This window comes from Bufo bufo, chromosome 3 (genome assembly GCF_905171765.1).
Source record: "Bufo bufo chromosome 3, aBufBuf1.1, whole genome shotgun sequence".
In the NCBI taxonomy this organism is placed as follows: domain Eukaryota; kingdom Metazoa; phylum Chordata; class Amphibia; order Anura; family Bufonidae; genus Bufo; species Bufo bufo.
In genome coordinates this window covers 379,513,730-379,527,662 of record NC_053391.1, presented here as the reverse complement: position 1 = coordinate 379,527,662, position 13,933 = coordinate 379,513,730, and the positions used below count along the sequence as shown (strand labels likewise).

The window sequence follows — 13,933 nt, the reverse complement described above, 5'->3', positions numbered from 1 at the left end:
AGTAACCAAAATGCTCTTGTGGAGTACCAGGTTTGGGAACCCTCATACACCAGGCACAATGGCAGGTCCTAGCTGCTAAAAGGGGAAGATGGCTTGAAGTTGTTTAGATAGGGGAACGCAATTTAGTTTCAGGTTACCAAGCAGAGTTCCTGCTGCAGGTCTTCTAAGGTAAGTGAGATACTGGCAGTCAGTATGCGTCTTGTTAGCTTGTCCTAGTATTACAAGTAGATGGTCTACAAGCAGTGGTCACAAATGTGAGGTTCCACAGCCCCTTTTAAGAAAAAAAAATTGCATTTGGTCCTTTGTGGATAGACTTGAAGGCAATATCTATATGAACTATCCAAGATGATTTGGAAACCGGCTTTATTTACATTGGATCCAGACCCACGCAGCAAGGCCTGGTCTGCATATGATTTGACGAGAAAGTTTTGTATAACAGTAAGTAGGATGCTCCCTCTAGTGGCAAGTTGCAGGTAGCCAGCAAGAAGGGGATTTAGACCTTTGAACCTGGAAAAGTGGCCTTTGACTGCTATAAAGATATGCTTAAGATCAGCACTACCTTACTTAAAAAAATCATATTGAAGGGCATGTCTACCTTTTAGACATTGATGTTTTTAAAGGGGTAGTCCACTTTATATTAACAGCCTATCCTATCACCCGACAACTCATACTGATCAGCTGGTTGCAGCAGGCACCAGCGTTGGGTACATAACAATTGACAGATTCATAAGTAGAAGGCTCGTTCCATAGTGCATAGTTGAAAAAACCTGAAGTCATGCAATATTTGGCCATCATCCTCAAATCAGGGCTCCAGATGGCGACTAAAATGGTCCAAGTATTTAAAGCCCTGAATTTAAGAAAAAAAATTCTCCCCCTGCGTCTAGCAGATGTGCTGTTTGCTAAGAATGCCTGCTGACCTGCCTTTGACATTGAAATAAAATTGCTGAATCGCTGTTTTTAGGATAATAGGAATCGCTGATTTTAGGAACAATAGGATAAAAAGTGATGAAAGTCCACAAAATGATTCTAGTAAAAATGTCAACTCAATCCGCAAAATATATCGGCTCTGTAGATGGAAATATAAAAAAGTTAGGCATGTCAGATTAGTCAGGACACGTTGATGGAAAATAACTGGATTTGTTCAAAGGTTTTTATTTTTCTAAAAGTAATACACAACAAAAAGTACATACCTTTGGTACCCCCATAATCGTACTGACGATTTTTCTATACTATATGATAAGTGAAATGGTGCTACCAAAAAGTACAACTCACCCTCCAAAAAACAAGCCTTTATATGGCTACGTGAATGAAAAAGCAAAAGAATTATGGCTTTTGGAACAGTGTGAAAAAAAAATGAAAACGCAAAAGCAAAAACTGGCCGGGTCCTGAGGGCATTTTAAGCAGGAGGAGGAAGTCTGTTGTGAGTAAAGATGGAGGGAGCTGAGCAGCGTGGTGTGGACATACCTCCTACAATGAGGCTCTGTTATTACCAGTATTTCAGCTTGTGCCTGGTAACAAGGGTTTCTTTGAAATACAAGACATGAATGTACTATGTGTAAAAAACGGGCACTCAGATCATAAAATGTTGCATCGGAAAAGTTTATATAAACATACCATTATACATTTTGAACACTTCAACTGACTAATTCACACCAGTCCTAAGAGTCGATTATTACATCGATTTATACCATCGACTATAATATCGATTGAAGATTTATCGAATTTTGTTTTTATATAAATGTTTTAATGTTATTTTTAAATTTTATTTTAAATGTATAATGGTATGTTTATATAAACTTTTCTGATGCAACAACTTATGATCTGAGTGCCCGTTTTTTACATATATTTACTTTTCGCTTGTTTTTGGGGTAAACATTTACGTGAGCACCTAATTCCATTCGGATTGGAGGTGAGCCGACTTGTTCTTATTTTTCATGAATGTACTATGGCAGGGATGATAGGATATAAGATCTATCAGTCTGGGAATTAGTGGTGAGCAATGATTGTAGTACGCTAATCATTAGTGTACATATCTGGTTGGATGTACCAATTCCGTGTTGGGAAGTCAATGGGAAGCTGTTGGTGGGTTTTGAATATGGATTACTCTATGGAAAAACAGCAGATTGAGGGCTCATGCACACGACCGTATGTATTTTGCGGTCTGCAAAAAACGGATCCGCAAAAAAGACGGATGATGTCCCTGTGCATTCCGTATTTTGCGGAATGGTACAGCTTGCCCCTAATAGAACAGTACTATCCTTGTCCGTAATGCGGACAATAATAGGACATGTTCTACTTTTTTGCGGAACGGACATACGGAAACTGAATGCACACAGAGTAACTTCCTTTTTTTTTTGCGGACCCACTGAAATGAATGGTTCCGCATACCGTCCGCCAGAAAAACAGAACGGACACTGAAAGAAAATACATTTGTGTGCATGAACCCTTGTACTGCAAAATCCACAGCAGATTTAAAAGGGAACCGGTCACCAGGATTGTGTGTATAAAGCTGAGGACATGGGTTGCTAGATGGCCGCTAGCACGTCCGCAATACCCAGTCCCTATAGCTCTGTGTGCTTTTATTGTAGAAAAAAAACACGATTTGATACATATGCAAATTAACCTGAGATGAGTGATGTCCCTTAGATGAGTCACATACAGGACTCATCTCAGGTTAATTTGCATATGTATCAAATGTTTTTTTTTTTACACAATGAAAGCACACAGAGCTATGGGGACCGGGTATTGCGGATGTGCTAGCGGCCAGCTAGCAACCCATGTCCTCAGCTCTACACACAAAATCCCGGTGACAGGTTCCCTTTAAGCCATGTGAAGATGGCCTGAGATAGAGGAATTAGTAGCAAGGATGTATCTCATACACCCTTGGCTACTGAAGTGACACCCAACGAGGACATATGAGATACTCTGGTAGCAAAAGGGTTGAATGCATGAATATGGTGATTGCTAAAGTTCCAAACTTAGTAGTCCATGGCACTTTTTTTTTTTTTTTTTTTTAACCTCTTAAGGACATAGGGCGTACAGGTACGCCCTTGTGCCCTGGTACTTAAGGACACAGGGCGTACATGTACGCCCTGTGTATTTTCGATCACTGCCGTGCGGCTGGCAGTGATCGGAACCCGGTGCCTGCTCAAATCATTGAGCAGGCACCTAGGCTAAATGCGCGGGGGGGTCCCGTGACCCCCCCATGTCGGCGATCGCGGCAAACCGCAGGTCAATTCAGACCTGCGGTTTGCTGCGATTTCTGAAGTTTCTGGTCCCCGCAGTCCCTGACCGCGGGGATCAGAAACTTTATATGCCTAAAAAAAAAGTTTTATTCACCCCCCCCCCTGCACCCCCGAATGATTTTTATGGTGGCGGGAGGTGCAGGGGGAGGGTTGCGGGCGGTGTGGGCGGTGCGGGAGGCGGGCGGTGCGGCAGGCGGGATCGCGATCCCCCGCCCGCCTCCCCTTGTATAATCGTTGGTGTCTAGTGGGGATACCAGGGTGCCAGCACATTGCTGGCACCCTGGTATAAACGGCTGACATCTGCGATGCGATGTCAGCCGTTTAACCCTTTCCATACAGCGGTCCGTACGGACCGCTGTATGGAAAAGGTTAACAGCGCAGGGAGCTCCCTCCCTCTCCCATCGGGGGGCTGCTGTGCCTTTGCAGCCCCCCGATGGGGAGGGAGAGAGCCCCCAGAGAGCCCCCCGAGAGATCCCCTCCTTACCCTTCCCCGTCTGCGAAGTTCTGAGCAGACGGGGAAGGTTCCCATGGCAACAGGACGCCTCTCAGGCGTCCTGCTGTCCATGGTGCTGAACAGATCTGTGCTGAAAGGCATAGATCTGTTTAGTGTAAGTAAAATACAGTACAGAACAATATATATTGTACTGTACTGTATTATTCAGACATCAGACCCACTGGATCTTCAAGAACCAAGTGGGTCTGGGTAAAAAAAAAGTGAATAAAAGTGAAAAAAAAGTAAAAATCAAAAAACACATTTATCACTGATAAAAAATGAAAAAAATAAAATTCCCTACACATGTTTGGTATCGCCGCGTCCGTAACGACCTGATCTATAAAACGGTCATGTTACTTTACCCGAACGGTGAACACCATAAAAATAAAAAATAAAAAACTATGATGAAATTGAAATTTTGCCCACCTTACTTCCCAAAAAAGGTAATAAAAGTGATCAAAAAAGTCGCATGTACGCCAAAATTGTAACAATCAAACCGTCATCTCATCCCGCAAAAATCATACCCTACCCAAGATAATCGCCCAAAAACTGAAAAAACTATGGCTCTTAGACTATGGAAACACTAAAACATGATTTTTTTTGTTTCAAAAATGAAATCATTGTGTAAAACTTACATAAATAAAAAAAAAGTATACATATTAGGTATCGCCGCGTCCGTATCGCCCGGCTCTATAAAAATATCACATGATCTAACCCCTCAGATGACCACCGTAAAAAAATAAAAATAAAAACGGTGTAAAAAAAGCCATTTTTTGTCATCTTACGTCACAAAAAGTGTAATAGCAAGCAATCAAAAAGTCATATGCACCCCAAAATAGATGCTAATCAAACCGTCATCTCATCCCGCAAAAAATGAGACCCTACTTAAGATAATCGCCCAAAAACTGAAAAAACTATGGCTCTTAGACTATGGAGACACTAAAACATTTTTTTGGTTTTAAAAATGAAATCATTGTGTAAAACTTACATAAATAAAAAAAATTGTATACATATTAGGTATCTCCGCGTCCGTGACAACCTGCTCTATAAAATTACCACATGTTCTAACCTGTCAGATGAATGTTGTAAATAACAAAAAAAAAAACTGTGCCAAAAAAGCTATTTCTTGTTACCTTGCCGCACAAAAAGTGTAATATAGAGCAACCAAAAATCATATGTACCCTAAACTAGTACCAACAAAACTGCCACCCTATCCCGTAGTTTCTAAAATGGGGTCACTTTTTTGGAGTTTCTACTCTAGGGGTGCATCAGGGGGGCTTCAAATGGGACATGGTGTCAAAAAAACCAGTCCAGCAAAATATGCCTTCCAAAAACCATATGGTGTTCCTTTCCTTCTGCGCCCTGCCGTGTGCCCGTACAGCTGTTTACGACCACATATGGGGTGTTTCTGTAAACTACAGAATTAGGGCCATAAATAATGAGTTTTGTTTGGCTGTTAACCCTTGCTTTGTAACTGGAAAAAAAATATTAAAATGGAAAATCTGCCAAAAAAGTGAAATTTTGAAATTGTATCTCTATTTTCCATTAAATCTTGTGCAACACCTAAAGGGTTAACAAAGTTTGTAAAATCAGTTTTGAATACCTTGAGGGGTGTAGTTTCTTAGATGGGGTCACTTTTATGGAGTTTATAATCTAGGGGTGCATCAGGGGGGCTTCAAATGGGACATGGTGCCAAAAAAACAGTCCAGCAAAATCAGCCCTCCAAAAACCAAACGGCGCACCTTTCACTCTACGCCCCGCTGTGTGCCCGTACAGTAGTTTACGGCCACATATGGGGTGTTTCTGTAAACAGCAGAGTCAGGGCAATAAAGATACAGTCTTGTTTGGCTGTTAACCCTTGCTTTGTTAGTGGAAAAAATGGGTTAAAATGGAAAATTAGGCAAAAAAATGAAATTCTCAAATTTCATCGCCATTTGCCAATAACTCTTGTGCAACACCTAAAGGGTTAACGACGTATGTAAAATCAGTTTTGAATACCTTGAGGGGTGTAGTTTCTTAGATGGGGTCACTTTTAGGGAGTTTCTCCTCTAGGGGTGCATCAGGGGGCTTCAAATGGGACATGGTGTAAATAAACCAGTCCATAAAAATCAGCCTTCCAAAAACAAAACGGCGCACCTTTCACTCTACGCCCCGCTGTGTGGCCGTACAGTAGTTTACGGCCACATATTGGGTGTTTCTGTAAATGGCAGAGTCAGGGCAATAAAGATACAGTCTTGTTTGGCTGTTAACCCTTGGTTTGTTAGTGGAAAAAATGGGTTAAAATGAAAAATTAGACAAAAAAATGAAATTCTCAAATTTCCTCCCTATTTGCCAATAACTCTTGTGCAACACCTAAAGGGTTAACAACGTATGCAAAATCAGTTTTGAATACCTTGAGGGGTGTAGTTTCTTAGATGGGGTCATTTTTGGGTGGTTTCTATAATGTAAGCCTCGCAAAGTGACTTGAGACCTGAACTGGTCCCTAGAAATTGAGTTTTTGTAAATTTCGGAAAAATTTCAAGATTTGCTTCTAAACTTCTAAGCCTTATAACATCCCCAAAAAATAAAATATCATTCCCAAAACAATTCAAACAAATTTTTGTTAAATTAGGTATTTTTTGGTGCAAAAAAAATTTTTTTTTTGACTCCATTTTACCAGTGTCATGAAGTACAATATGTGACGAAAAAACAATCTCAGAACGGCCTGGATAAGTCAAACCGTTTTAAAGTTATCAGCACTTAAAGGGACTCTGGTCAGATTTTCAAAAAATGGCCTGGTCCTAAGGTGTAAAAAGGCTGTGTCCTTAAGGGGTTAAAGAGGACCTTTCATGGGTCCATAATTTATTAACTAAGTAGCAGGACATGTAGGGGATACATGGGGGATGTCCCTGCACTTACTATTATTTCTGGTCGCCGCTCCGTTCGCCCACTGTGGCCCCCGTTACATTCTCCCACGCTGTATGCCAAGTAATAACATCGGAACACCAGGGAGGAGACATCAGCTTTTCTCCCTGGGCGTTCCTTCTCCCTGGCTGTAACGCTGTCCAATCGCTGCGCAGAGCGTCACAGCCAGAGAGAAGGCGATTTGTTTTTTCTCCCTGGCTGTGACGCTCTGCGCAGCGATTGGACAGCGTTACAGCCAGGGAGAAGGAACGCCCAGGGAGAAAAGCTGACGTCTCCTCCCCGGTGTTCCGATGCTGTTACTTAGCATACAGCGCTGGAGAATGTAACGGGGTCCTCTTTAAGCTTGTGGTTCTAAGGATCCGATGCTGCATTTGAGATCTCTTGCTTCTTTTTTTTCTTTGTTGATTTGGTTGTGGAGGGGATGCTGAGACTGTGTCTCCGCTAGAGTTATCATTTAATGAGACCAAAAATTAAGCTCCTATACACTTCGGTATGTTTCAGCCGAGCCCACCGTTTTCAGAAGGATGGACTGATGCATGGCGTGCTCCAAAGTTTCCCCTGACAGATGATGTCAAGGATGAAACAGGAGAGGGAATCTCCCAGGAGATAAGAGGTGTCTGGCGGCAGCACTCTCCTCTCTCCCCAGGCGTGTATATGTATGAGTGAGTTGGGAAACCTAGGTGTATGGATACTTTTAGAATGCAGTCTATAGATTGCAGGGATAACAAAAAAATATAGTGATTTTATCTCCTAAATATATGATCCAATAACAGTGAAGAAGCCTTCCCATTACCTCACATCTTTGCCAACAGTCATGGCGGCAATGACCTTCTTCACAGCTTCCTTGCGCTTTTCCTTCTTCTCATTATTCAATTCTGCTTTCAACTCGAAGATCTCCCCTAAGAACAGAACAGGAAAGCTTTGTAAGCTGCAGTAATTGATGTCCAGCATCAGACAAATTATTTTGTAAAATAAATGTAGTACAGCGACTCTAACCTCTTGTATCAGCTAGGTATGGTGCACGACCCTTACGACCTATCCCTGGTCAAGATACAATGGAACTGGCAAGTGAGTGAAATGGTAGGGGGCACTCCACTATCTGATGCCAGATGGACCAAGATGTTGAGGACAGGATTCTAGCATATAGTAATTTATTATATGGATAAAAAATGTGGTGCTGTGGTCCACTTTTGTGGGTCACTTAAAACAGACAAAACATGGAGGACAATAGATGAAATACAATGGATAAAATATAATAATGAATCACACAATTTGGCGCCAAAAAGATAAAAAATTATGAAAAAACGTCACTGAACGCTCCTAATGATCGGCGATATGTTGTATGGACCTGATTGTTGGAGCTCTGAAGTCTCTTGATTTGGACCCTCATGTCCCAATCAAGAGACTTCAGAGCTCCAACGATCAGGTCCATACAACAAATCACTGACCATTAGGAGCGTTCAGTGACGTTTTTTCATAATTTATATCTTTTATATTTTTGGCGCCAAATTGTGTGATTCATTATTATATTTTATCCATTGTATTTCATCTATTGTCCTCCATGTTTTGTCTGTTTTAAGTGACCCACAAAAGTGGACCACAGCACCACATTTTTTATCCATATAATAAATTACTATATGCTAGAATCCTGTCCTCAACATCTTTGTCCATCTGGCATCAGATAGTGGAGTGCCCCCTACCATTTCACATTGTTTAGTAAACCAAAGGAAATAATGGAAAAACTATGAAATTTAATATTAGTAAGTGAAAAGTAAAATGTGATCGATCAAGTTTATGTGCAAAAAGTTATAAATCTTAAAGGGGTTCTCGATCTCAGAAAATCTATCTTGAAATACCCTATTAGGGCTCATGCACACTGCCATTAGCGTTTTGTAGTCCACAAATTGCGGATCTGCAAAACATGGATCCCGGCCAAGTGTATGCTATCCTTGTACCCAAACAGACGAGAATAGGACATGTTCTATTTTTTCTGTAGCGCCAGGGAACAGATGTGAGGATGCAGACAGCACAAAGTGTGCTGTGCGCATCTTTTGCGGCCCCCTATCAATGTATGGGTTGGCACCTGATCCACAAAAGATGTGGATCGGATATGGCATGAGCACTTATAGGGGCTGTTCAGAAAGGTCATTTCTTGGACAGAGTGAGGAGCAGATGCAAAGAACATTTCTCACTCTGGAAAACCTGCCTTGTTCTTCATTACACAAACAACCCACTGACGTGACTGAGCACTATGCAATGCTTAATTTCTCCTGTGGTGGTGTGGTAGAGAAATGTAACTCTTACTGCCAGGTTTCCCGACATGTTATACATGATTGCTAGAGGGCACATGGTTATCAGCTAATTATCAAGGGACCTGCTAACAAGTAAGGGTTGTCCAAACCAGAGAACCCTTTAAAACCCCCATTTGTCAGCAGATTTGTACCTATGAAAATGCACGACCCGTTGCAAGTGGGCTTGGCAGCTAAAAGCATTTGTGTAGGTACCATGTACATATGTGCCCTCATTGCTGACAAAAATGAAGTTTTAATATATTTAAATGAGCAGCTAGGAGCAACGGGGCATGGACCTTACACCTAGAGGCTCTGGACTCTCTGCAACTGCCTGCCGCGCTATCTGCACTTTAATTGACAGGCCGGGCAGAGTAAACGTGATCATACCTGGCCCTGGATTCTCCTGAAGTCAAAGTGGAGAGGGTGTGGCAGCTGATGAGCCTCTAGGTGCAATGACAACGCCCCCGTTTCTTCTAGAGGCTCATTTGCATATATTAAAACATTTTTCTCAGCAATGCAGACACATATGAACATGGGGCCAACACAGATGTCTTCAGCAGCTAAGTGCACATGCAATAGGTCAGCCGGTTTCATAGGTACAAATCTGCTGACAGATGCCCTTTAAAGGGAAACACTGGTGGGAAAAAGGAGACTTTTGTATTACTTACCAGTAAAGTCTCTTTCTCGCTCTTCCTTGGGGGACACAGGAAACCATGGGTATAGCTCTGCTCCCTAGGAGGCGTGACACTAAGTGAAAGCTGTAAGCCCCTCCTCCATCAGCTATACCCTTCAGCCTGGAGAAGAGACTGCCAGTTGCGTGTCCAAGTAGTGAAAGATAACTACCAACCGGAAAAAGAACTGTCGAGCCCCAACGGGGGCAACCAAGCCGGAACCACAACTGTAACCCAAATGAAGGGCGGGTGCTGTGTCCCCCAAGGAAGAGCGAGAAAGAGACTTTACTGGTAAGTAATACAAAAGTCTCCTTTTCTCGCCCATATTCCTTGGGGGACACAGGAAACCATGGGACGTTCCAGAGCAGTCCCAGAAGGGAGGGACCAGAACAAACTCAACCAACACCAGAGGCATCAATCAACTGCCGCCTGCAACACCAGACGGCCTAAAGCAGCGTCAGCCGACGCATGAGTATGCACCCTGTAGAACTTGGTGAAGGTGTGCAAGGAGGACCAAGTGGCCGCCTTGCAAATCTGCTCCGTAGAAGCCCGATTCCTCTGAGCCCAGGAAGCCCCGACCGCTCTAGTGGAGTGAGCGGTAACACCAAGGGGCGGAACCTTGCCCTTGGCGAGATAAGCCTCAGTAACAGCCATCTTGACAAAACGGGCGATAGCAACTTTGGATGCCGCCATCCCTCTGCGCGACCCCCCCGGGACCACAAAGAGCGAGTCAGTATGCCTGAAAGAGCTGGTTACTTCCAGGTAAATCTTGAGCGCCCTGACAACGTCCAGGCGATGAAGCTTCCTCTCCCGCGGGTGGGAAGGGGAAGGACACAAAGAGGGGAGAACGATGTCCTCGTTCAGATGAAAGGCGGAGACCACCTTAGGAAGGAAGGAAGGGACCGGACGAAGAACCACCTTGTCCTGGTGGAACACTAGGAAAGGTTCCAGACAGGAGAGTGCAGCCAATTCGGACACCCTCCGAAGAGAGGTGACGGCAACAAGGAAAATAACCTTGCAGGACAGAAGTCGCAAGGAAACCGTCCGCAGAGGCTCGAAAGGGGAAGCCTGGAGCGCTGAGAGAACCAGGTTCAGGTCCCAGGGCGGTACCGGAGGACGGTACGGGGGAACCGCGTGAGCCACGCCCTGAAGGAAGGTCTTGACAGGACCAAGGGGGGCCAGTGGGCGCTGAAACAAAATGGACAGCGCAGACACCTGACCCTTCAAAGAACTAAGGCCCAGCCCTTGGGCCAGTCCGCTCTGCAGGAAGGACAAAACGGTGGGGAGAGAAAAGCGGAGCGGAGGAATCCCCAGATCGGCACTAGAAGAGGACGGCTTACGGGCGCGGATCATGGTGCGGACGACGTCCGCAGAAAAACCCCTACGTGTCAGGACGGTGGTCTCAACAACCACGCCGTCAAACGTAGGGACCCTAAACGCGGGTGGAAGATCGGTCCCTGAGAGAGAAGATCTTCCCTGGCGGGCAGCGGCCAGGGCGCGTCTGCCAGGAGCAGCATGAGGTCGGCATACCAAGACCGGCTGGGCCAGTCCGGAGCGACCAGAATCACCGAGACGCCTTCCGCCGCGATCTTCCGAAGGACCTTGGGCAGAAGAGGGATGGGAGGGAATATGTATGGGCGCGCGAAGCCTCGCCAAGGAAGAACGAGAGCGTCGGCTCCGCAAGCTCCCGGATCCCTGGCCCTGGACAGATAGGCGGGGACCTTGTGATTGAATTTTAAGGCCATGAGGTCCACGTCCGGTATGCCCCAACGAAGGCAAATGGCCTCGAATACCTCCGGGTGAAGAGACCACTCGCCGGGGTCGACGGTGGTGCGACTGAGGAAGTCCGCCGCCCAATTGTCCACCCCTGGAATAAAAATTGCAGATAGGGCCGGGACGTGGGCTTCCGCCCAACGGAGAATGCTGGTGACCTCCCGCATTGCTGCAGCGCTGCGAGTGCCCCCCTGGTGGTTTATGTACGCCACAGCCGTGGCGTTGTCCGATTGTACACGAACAGGATGACCCTTCAGCAGATGAGTCCAGTGTCGTAGAGACAGAAGGGCCGCTCTCAGCTCCAGGACATTGATCGAGAGTTTGGACTCCGATGGAGACCAAATGCCCTGGACGGATCGGGGAGGAAACACGCCTCCCCAGCCCAAGAGACTGGCATCGGTTGTAACCACCAACCAGTTGAGTGGCAGAAAGGACCTGCCCAGAAGAGGGGACTGTAACCACCAGCGGAGAGATGACCGCACCGGAGGCGATAGACGGAAGGGATGATCCAGAGACTCCGGCGATTTGTCCCAGGAGGAGATGATCGCCCGTTGGAGAGGGCGGGAGTAAAACTGCGCAAATGGGATCGCCTCGAAGCAGGCAACCATCTGCCCCAAGACCCGCATGCAGAAGCGGAAGGACGGTCGACGGTGGAGAAGGAGACCCCGAACCGCCCCACGGAGGATCAGACGTTTTTCCGAGGGAAGACGTACCTCCGCCGCTCCTGTGTCTAAAAGCATTCCCAGGAAGACTAGTTGTCTGGAGGGGGGAAGGGAGGACTTGGGGAAGTTGATGACCCAACCGAACCTCGCCAGAGTCTCTAGAGTGAGATCCACGCTGGCAACCGCTTGAGAAAGGGACGGAGCCTTGATGAGGATATCGTCCAAGTACGGTAGCAGAAAAACACCCCTGGAACGGAGTAAGGCCAAAAACCAGGGCCAGGACCTTGGTGAACACACGGGGGGCTGTTGCCAGCCCAAAGGGAAGGGCGACAAACTGGAAGTGGAGGTCCCCCACGGCGAATCGGAGGAAGCGATGGTGACACCGGGCTACCGGAACATGGAGGTAGGCATCCTGTATATCGATGGAAGACATGAAATCTCCCTGCTCCAGGGAAGCCACCGCGGAACGGAGGGACTCCATCCGAAACCGTCGAAGGAGGAGAAAACGGTTGAGCTTTTTGAGGTCCAAAATGGGCCGCACCGAACCTCCCTTCTTGGGAACTACAAAGAGGTTCGAGTAGAACCCTTGGAACCTTTCCTCTAGAGGAACGGGGGTAATCACCCCCCTGTCCAGTAAGGCTTGAACGGCCGCGGAGAACGCAGCCGCGCTTTTCGGGTCCCGCGGCGGGCGGGAGCGAAAGAACCGATCTGGAGGGAAGGATGCAAATTCGATTTTGTATCCGGAGGACACAATTTCGAGGGCCCAGGCGTCGGAGACGTGAGCCATCCAGACGTCCCTGAAAAGGAGGAGCCGGCCCCCCACCCGGGTGGGTGGGGGCGCGCCTTCAGGCAGAGGACTGCTGTGCTGCGGGTGTGCGGGCAGCCTGCGGCTTGCGCCAGGAGGGCTGCGCCCGAAAAAACGGCTTCCTACGCTTGTCCTGGGGAGGAGCCGAAGCGGCAGCTGTGGTGGGAGCCCCAGAGGCCCTGCGGGAGGACCGAAAATGAGACGCACCAGGGCGTCCGCGGGGGGCGCCCCTGGCTTGGGGTTGAGGAAGATGGGTGCTTTTACCACCCGTGGCCTCCGAAATAAGTTTGTCTAGGCGGACCCCGAAAAGGCGGGAACCCGCAAACGGTAGCCCCGCCAAGGAACGTTTGGAGTCAGCGTCCGCTTTCCAAACCTTCAGCCAGAGCTCCCTCCTGACGGAAACTGCCAGGGCGGAGGAGCGTGCAATAAGGGCTCCCGCATCAAGGGAGGCCTCACAAACAAAATTCCCGGCCCGAATAATAAGCTGGGCCAAGGAACGTAGGTCCTGGATGGGGACGTCCGAGTCCAACTCCTGTTCCAGCTGCGCACCCCAAGCAGAGATTGCTTTCCCTGCCCAAGCAGAGGCAAAAACCGGTCTGAGAGCAGAACCGGAGGCAGCAAAAATGCCCTTGGAAAGGGTCTCCATGCGACGGTCCTCCGCTGACTGAAGAGAGGACCCGTCGGGAACAGGGATGGCCGTGTTCTTTGACAGCCGGGCCACAGGGGGGTCCACCTTGGGTGGGGAAGACCATGTGGCCACGACATCGGCTGGAAAAGGATAGCAAATGTCCAGCTTCTTGGGGTTGACAAAACGGGCGTCCGGGCGAGCCCAAGCCTTAGACACCACAGAGGAGAAATCAGAGTGGATTGGAAAGACTTTTGAGGCCTGCCTGGGTCTGATAAAGGAGACGCTAGCTGCGTCAGAGCTAGGGGGATCATCCTGCACCTTAAAGGTGTCACGAATATCAGAGATGAGTTGACCCATCGCTGAGGCTAGCTTGGACGGCAGGGCCGAGTCCATTTCCAAATCTGAAACCGCCAATTCACCTTCAGAGAGCGAATCCTTTGGAGAGGAGAGGCTCGTCTGGG

At 47.0% G+C, this 13,933-nt stretch overlaps 1 protein-coding gene across 1 annotated transcript in view; it reads right to left on the bottom strand.

Moving 5' to 3' along the window:
- AP2B1 (adaptor related protein complex 2 subunit beta 1) overlaps positions 1 to 13,933 on the bottom strand; it is a 123,479-nt gene that overhangs the window by 86,238 nt on the left and 23,308 nt on the right. Inside the window, 1 exon segment of the mRNA XM_040424706.1 lies at positions 7,436 to 7,541. Within this exon segment, the coding sequence (XP_040280640.1) occupies positions 7,436 to 7,541 (106 nt within the window).